Consider the following 7,606-nt stretch of genomic DNA (forward strand, 5'->3'; position numbering starts at 1 on the left):
CAAATAGAGAGTTGTCTCGTTAGGGCTTATACCACATCTTCTATTTGTTGTCTAACTTAAAATCTTTTACCAAGTGATCGAGTTTAAAAAAATTTGCAGCCAGATTAAGTTTTTCTAGATTTTGAATTGCTGCTTTGAAATCGTTTAGAATAAGAAGTGTCCTCTTCTTCAAGTATCTTGAAGCTGTATTGTCATTTTTAAGATGCCGATGAGTATTTCTGTGGAGCGAGTAATTGAATTCCTTTTGAAGTGAGTGATTTTTGCGGCGTGCACGAGCGCTTTTTAGAGTAAACTCGTGAAGAAATTCGATGGATTTTGATTGTAGGGGTTTTCGGGCAAATCTTTTACGGAGGTCTCCTCTGTGATTTTGCTTCGTGTATGGGTGTATTTAGCTATGGTTATGACTTTTTCCTGACCATGATAGTGACTGAAAAGGAAAACAAATCAAGTCCAGGCATAAAACGAAATACTTTTTTATTCAATTTAAAAAAACACATACTTACCAGTCTTAAAAAACGGGCAAAATGAATTACCCTAAATTTGTAATTTGTCATTATAACAAAATTAATGCGCGCGTTTGACGTACAATAATCAGACAAAGACCGAATTATAAATGCAAATCCGATTCTTTAAAAAAAATGCCCTTTTGAGAATCAAATATTTTATAACGCCAAGCGACACATTGTATTTTGATGAAAAAATAGTATTAAAACCAATAATTTTAACTAATAAACTTGTTTTTGGTTTTACTGCATGCTAGGAATTAGTTTCTATATAAATCATACTGGTAGAAATCGTCAAAAAGTTCATCTGAAGACCAAAAATCTGCAACACGGACAACTAGGGACAGGTTTTGAGAAACAAGAGCACTGAAAACGTCTGCTATGCTTGCTGGAAATAGATAATTTGTCGGTTACTTCGGAATCCTTATTTTGAGCTTACACTTCTCAAAAAAGACATTTTGATACTTATTTTTATCGTTTTTCTCCGCTTCAAAATCGCAACACCGTGTCAAACATAGCCGACACCCCGTATTTGGCATTTTACAAGGTATAATTGTCCTTTTCGTTCATTTGATTTGTATACTAACAAAAGAGACCAGTTTCGTCGTGCATTTCATTTTTGAACGAGGATTTTTTTTGGCTAACGGGTTTACTCAGTTTAATTGTGTCCTTTGATGAATTTTCATGTTGCATAGGGATTACACGAAAAAGAAGGTTGTTATCTTCAGATTTTACATTACAATAACAGGAAATTTTCAACGAAAACAATGATAATTCCAAAAGAATAAGCATGGAATTTGTACTATTACATATGACGATAGGTAACATCTTGCAAGGCACTTTTTATTATATAACACTCAGAACTGGTATTCTCTGTGAGCCAGTTTCATAATAAAAGTGACCATCGAAGTAGTGTGATCACAAATCTGTGAGCTGTATATTGAAACCAAACTTCATCATGAAGAATGGATTGTTTACCATCTTAGTCATCCTTGCAGTACTAGGTAAAATATAATTCCGTACATTTGTAGTAATCTCATATTGACAAATCAGCTACAGTGAAACAAATGTGAATCTATAAACTAACGTTTAATTAAATATATTTCTTACATTTCATAATTGTCATTTTTTTCTCATTATTTTGAGAATTTTATTATGAAGATTATGAGTATGTTTTCTTGTAATTGGTTGCACAGAAAATACTTCGTTAAGTTGTGTTTATTCGCCTTTTGTTGTGACAAAGGTATATTTATCCTTCAATTCATAACTGTTTTTTAAAACTCGTTTTTGAAGAGTCAATCGGATACTTGAAACTTTCAGACATGTATAAAACAAATTACAAAAAAATATAAAAGCAACAAGTATAAGTTTACATGATTTTCTGTGCTATTTGATTGGCGTTTAAATGACATTAGCAATACATCGTATTATCATATACTTAGACTAATTAACATATGATTTTTACTGTATGATAATAGCCTTAAATCAACGTTAATTCCATATTTTTCGAATTGGTGCTTAGCGGGCTGATATGAAAAGTTTATCACATGCTTCGAGTGTTATCACATGCCTTTCCGTAACGTTATCGCATGGCATTCCGGTGATACTCGGCAAATTCCGGAAAATATACCTCAATGCTACATTTTCACTAAAAAACTTACAAAGTAGTGTACAATCTCAATTTTATTAACGAAACAATTATTTGGATACTGGAAAGTATATTTTGTATAATAAAAAAAAAAACAAAAAAAAAAAACTAACCAAATTATTAAATAAATGCGTTTTTTAAAAGTTTCAAACATAATTTAGAAAGTTACGTTAAAAAAGTTTACTTTTTCAAACAGTGTTCATTATCTATATTTTTGAATCATTTCTTTTGTCGTTTCTTCCATATTAAAATGTTGTTTTTTTTCTGTTGAGGCATCTGATAGAAAGATTTCATATCGAATGTACTAAATTTGGGATCCGACGTCCGTGAACTTTTCACTCTTTTAACTTCTATATGGGAACCACGTAAAAGGATCAATATATGAATCTGTGATTTTTCACCTTTGTTGAAGCATAAGATAAAAAGATCATAACATGTCATTTTTCATATCGCATGTATTATCAGCCCTCGGTCAATATCAGCCCTCGAGCCATGCGGCTCTTTGGCTGATATTGAACCTAGGGCTGATAATACATGCGATATGAAAAATGCCATGTAATAATCTGATATTATCAAGAATTCTATTTGTGAAAGTAAAACGTAACCTTGTTCACATATAAGAAACAGTGTAAATTGCTAGGGAACATAATTAAGATTTAAAAAAAAATGTTAAATAGTATTATTTATCATGTTTAATTATAAAATTGATTTATTATTTTTTTTAAAGGGAAACAATTTTTTTTTTATCAGAAACGCTTAAACCCCAAAAGCTGAAAAGGCAACGACGTATAAAGCCTTAAATTTGTCAAGAGCATATTACCAAAATCTTGTATAAAATTCCTCATCACACATTTTTCAACGTTTGTAATTTTATTCCAATAAAAATATACAATGTGGAGAGCTTTAAATCGTACCGATTCGAGAGATAAAATCCATACAAAAATACACAGATGTTTAACATTTTAGCACGATCCTCGAAATAATAAACTCAAAGAAAAAGACAAAAGCAAAACAAAACATTCCAATATGGCGTTCAATCATGATTAAGAACAGTCATACTGTCAAGGTAAAACAAAACGTTGTGTTATTTACACCATGGATGTTGTAAAGGTTTTTCTCCATAACATACAATAAAAATTTTAACATATAAATCACTAAGTTATTTAAAAGGTTTAATGGATAAAAAAACAAAAGAACACAAAATGATTGCTAATTTTATCATTTGTTGTTATTAACCTGACCTTTCATTAATGTTTGCATTATATCATACTTCAGTGGTAGTTGCAGAATCCTATGGTAGAAGGTATGAAGAAAGGAGTCGTATGTATTTAACATTTAGATTTGTAGGACATGAAACAATTTGTTTAGGCTTTGATATAAAAAGTAACAACAAGAGATTGAATTGACGTGGATGGGCCATTGGTTGTCCACGGCACATGCCACACAACAACTAAATTTTCAAAACCCGAGTTTTACATTCTTTTCTTAAATTTTACAATTTTTAAAATATTTTGTATATCAATTTATGAAAAGCTATGAGCAATAAATAATTCAATAATATTTCCAAAATAATATATATACATGTATGACAAATAAATAGAGTGCATTCGAACAATTTCCTATTTACTTTAACTATACGTAAGTATGCAGTGTTCTCTCCACTTTGAGTGTGATATATGTAAGTTTGTTTTTATCTATTGGGATTCATCTTATTTCGTGGGTACCAATTTTCGTGTAATAAGGAAATTTTGCATTTTCGTAGATATTTGATTTTGTGGTTTTACCAACGCCTGAATACAACCATATAGATAGTGTGTATCTCCTTCAGTATTTTTCGTGGTTCACCTGTACACACAAAGTCCACGAAAATTGGTATCCCACGAAATTTAATGAATGTAATGTGTCCAATATATGTAGCATTATATCCGGGTTATTTATTGTTCACATTCATTAAAATTACGATTGGGAAAGTCTATATTAAGAATGCCGAGTTAAGTTCATTTGAGACATCAGTAGTTTAGAAGTTTATCGATATACAAATTTCCCAAATCCAATACGAAGATACAAATGAAGTCAAACACAAAAACTTTAATAAGATGAACTTCAAAAGGTGCAAATACATACAAAAAGAGAGCTTTAAAAGGCCCCGACCTACCATATTATGTAGTGTTTTATGAACATTTTGACTCTTTATCCACTTTTTTGCAATGTCGTCATTTTTGCCAAAGAATTTTAAATTACCCTTTGGTATCTTAGACCTCTTTAATTTAAGTTTAGAACGACTTGAGATGGTGATTTTGGTTAGTATGCATATAATGTTTTCTTTGGAGACAATATAAGGATCGAGCTATTGATATTTGTGATTGTTATCACGTTAAAACCTATTTCGCATTACTCACTGAGGATAATTAATACAGATATATTGATTATTCGGTAACCAATAAAAAATATAAATAAACATCAACTTAGTTAGATTCTGATTCGGTGTTCAATCTTTGCCTTCAAGAATCTGAAAAAGCTTGGTTTTATTAGTTGTTTTTTAATTCCCTTTTCTGTATTTACCGTGGAGTTCTTTTCGTCAATACGTTCATTTGAAGAAACAACCAAATCATCAGCAAATGTATACAGTATACAATCATGATACATCTACTGTTTCATCAATATAAGAGTTTTGGTTTCCAACAGATAGTAATTTAAATGAATACACAAGAACGATTTTCGTAGACCCAGTCTCTGGATTAAATGCAATTGTTTCGAACAAATTTCTAAGTTAAAGTTATACATAAAATATCTCCTAACTACAAAAAGATTCTTAGGAAAACTGTGTTTAATAATTAGTTATCTTAGCTGTAAAAAGCAAACATAAAAAATACCGAACTCAAAGGTAAACTCAAACAGTGGAATCGATAAAATCTGACGAAATCAAACGGCATCAACCCACGGAACAAGTGAAAAACAACAGTCATGTTCATGTCACGGTACAAACAATCATAATAAGTCGTGCTTCAGCCTGAGGAAATTTCTAAAACGGAAAGTCCCTAATCAAATCGCAAAATCAAAAACTCAAAAACACAAACACATTGAACGAATGTAAAACAACTGTCATATTCCTGTTCATATTGACAAAACGTTTTACCATTTTGTATTATTCTTTTTGTTAGTCTATAGACACGTGCATGGGTATGGAGGGAGACACTTATACAGATACAGTCATAAGCAGTATGGAGGTAGACACTTGCACAGATATATTCATTATCGTTCAATTATTATGAACGTTCATACATGTACAAATATGATTTTTTTTTACCATAAGTAAGATTTTTTAAAAGAGAAAGTGCGAAAGATTTACATTACTGAAAGAAAACCGATTGGTTTTAGTACCGATTTAATTGATAAAATATGGTAGTTAATAATGCATTTAACATGACCTACCCAGGTAACTTATTTTGAGATATATTCATTTTAATTCAAAAAGAGAGGTGGATGTGCAAACCCCTTAGTCGAAACAAACCGACTATGAAATTGCAAAAAAAAAAAAAGATTTAAAGACCATAAAGTTTACAAAAAACAAAAACCAGGTTTGATCACAGGTGCTCCGGACGAGTAAGAGATCCTATTCTGTACGTCTCATCTATGTACACATTAAGTGATATAGATTTTCCATAATAGTCAACAAACTAGTGATACCGTTCCTAAATTTTGGAAGAGATGACGTCAACTTTAGCACTTTGAATTTTAGGTTTAGTAACTTTCTTGTAAGCAGCAATTCAAAATCAGGTTATCATGATTGCAAATCACCAATAATTATGAGCAGGTATTAGCTTTGCTTAAAATGATTACACTTGAGCTATTGGTCTTAAACTTTCGATTGAGGACAGTGATCTAGACTATTAACCGTATTACCTTTATTCTGTCACTATGAAATGTAAAAAGAAATTGATTACTGCACAATAACAGTTTTAAGATATCAGACAGCAAATGCATGTCACTAGAGAGTTGAGACACCTCATGTCGGTCAACCAATTTTTGGCGGTTACTGTAAAACTTATAAAGTGTTGATATCAGTCGTCTGGTGCTAATACAAAATTGAAATCCAAGTATCTATGATGAGTTAATTCCTAATAATTCTTTTCTTGTGTAACACGTATTAATGCCCTCAAGGTATAAACTGGAACAGGCAAACCGCATTGACTTAAATATATAAACACCATGTGATTTTACACTAAACATATTACTGCTGGAAAATGTGGAAATTGAAAATTTGGAAGCTAAAATCATAGATTCTAATTTGAAGAAGTCCATCTTTGTCAATATCGATGAAGAATGAAGATATAAAGCATACGTTTTTGTTTTTTATATGTCTGACATGCAAAAACTCACTTAAATCATTCAAATTATTTTTTGCTACATGCAATAAGAAAGTTTTTGAAGTCTTTGAACTTTTGTAAAATGATACTGTTTTATTATTGATACTGATCACTTTCGAATATTAAAAGCAATTATCCTTTTTTTAGTACATCATAACATACAGATGTTAGAAAACATAGATAGACATCTCCATCACCACGTTCAAGAGCACAAAAAAGTGGCTTTAAAACATATCAAAAGCATTGCACAAACGGCCGAAAATCATGTAAACCACATTGAATATGCAGCCAACAGTCTCGTTGAGAAAGTAAGAGAGGAAGCCGATAAACATATTTATGATATAAACAAGGCCTCCTTGGATCACCTACATCGACTAAAAGAAGCAACAGATAGACAGATTAGAAGATTGAATGACCTTGCAAAACAACATTTTAACAATGCAGAGAAACAACACCAAAAACATTCCAGTGAACGTGAACACCAACATAGACGTCACATGAGTGAACAGGAAGCAATAAATAAACGACTTGAAGATGCAATCCAGTCGATAAATGATCGACAACAACACCGAAAACTCAACTATTTGATAAATAAAATCAATATAGCCAATCATAACGCACGAGTTTATCAGAATTAAACAAACATAAATGCTTCTAAGGTTGTTGATTTTGTCACTCTTTATCTTTATCTCTTTAACCTTTTCACATGGTTTGGTACTTTGTGTATTCAAAACAGTCATTGTGCGTTACCGACGAAGGTATATCTAGAAAAACGGCCGCATAATATTTATAAAGTAATATCTTCAGTTTTGAATGTGTATGATATTCGATTCATATTTTCTACCTATAGTGCATCACTTAATGATTAGTAAATATTTCAAACATAAGTATGTCCGATGTGACAATTACATTTATAAAATATTAATCAATTCCAGTTAACGTATGGTCAACATTTATGGCTTTCTTACATGGTATAATGAAATAATAAAAAAGGTTATCTGCCATCATATTCGAAAGGTAGAAACATACGTATGGAGTGTCATCGAAGTAGATTTTGAAAAAAAGCCAGACTATTGTCGTTACAAGGT

At 31.0% G+C, this 7,606-nt stretch overlaps 1 protein-coding gene across 2 annotated transcripts; it reads left to right on the forward strand.

Annotated features, from left to right (window-relative positions):
• Positions 1-1,341: 1,341 nt before the first annotated feature.
• On the forward strand, positions 1,342-7,176 carry LOC139514997 (uncharacterized). Of its 2 annotated transcripts, XM_071304556.1 has the most exons (4): positions 1,342-1,507; positions 3,427-3,471; positions 5,313-5,378; positions 6,666-7,176. In XM_071304556.1, the coding sequence occupies exons 1-4, from the start codon at positions 1,462-1,464 to the stop codon at positions 7,154-7,156; spliced, it is 648 nt and encodes a 215-aa protein (XP_071160657.1). In that variant the 5' UTR covers positions 1,342-1,461; the 3' UTR covers positions 7,157-7,176. The 2 variants fall into 2 exon arrangements, with proteins under 2 accessions (XP_071160657.1, XP_071160658.1); XM_071304557.1 differs by lacking the exon at positions 5,313-5,378 and having other exon boundaries at positions 1,387-1,507.
• Positions 7,177-7,606: the final 430 nt, after the last annotated feature.

Source organism: Mytilus edulis, chromosome 3 (assembly GCF_963676685.1).
Source record: "Mytilus edulis chromosome 3, xbMytEdul2.2, whole genome shotgun sequence".
Classification (NCBI taxonomy): domain Eukaryota; kingdom Metazoa; phylum Mollusca; class Bivalvia; order Mytilida; family Mytilidae; genus Mytilus; species Mytilus edulis.

Coding starts and splice junctions, on each gene's coding strand:
- LOC139514997 (XM_071304556.1), top strand. CDS start 1,462: ATGAAGAATGGATTGTTTACCATCTTAGTCATCCTTGCAGTACTAG. Junction 3,472..5,312: donor AAGGTATGAAGAAAGGAGTC/GTATGTATTTAA, acceptor TCTTTTTGTTAG/TCTATAGACACGTGCATGGG. Junction 5,379..6,665: donor CAGTCATAAGCAGTATGGAG/GTAGACACTTGC, acceptor TCCTTTTTTTAG/TACATCATAACATACAGATG.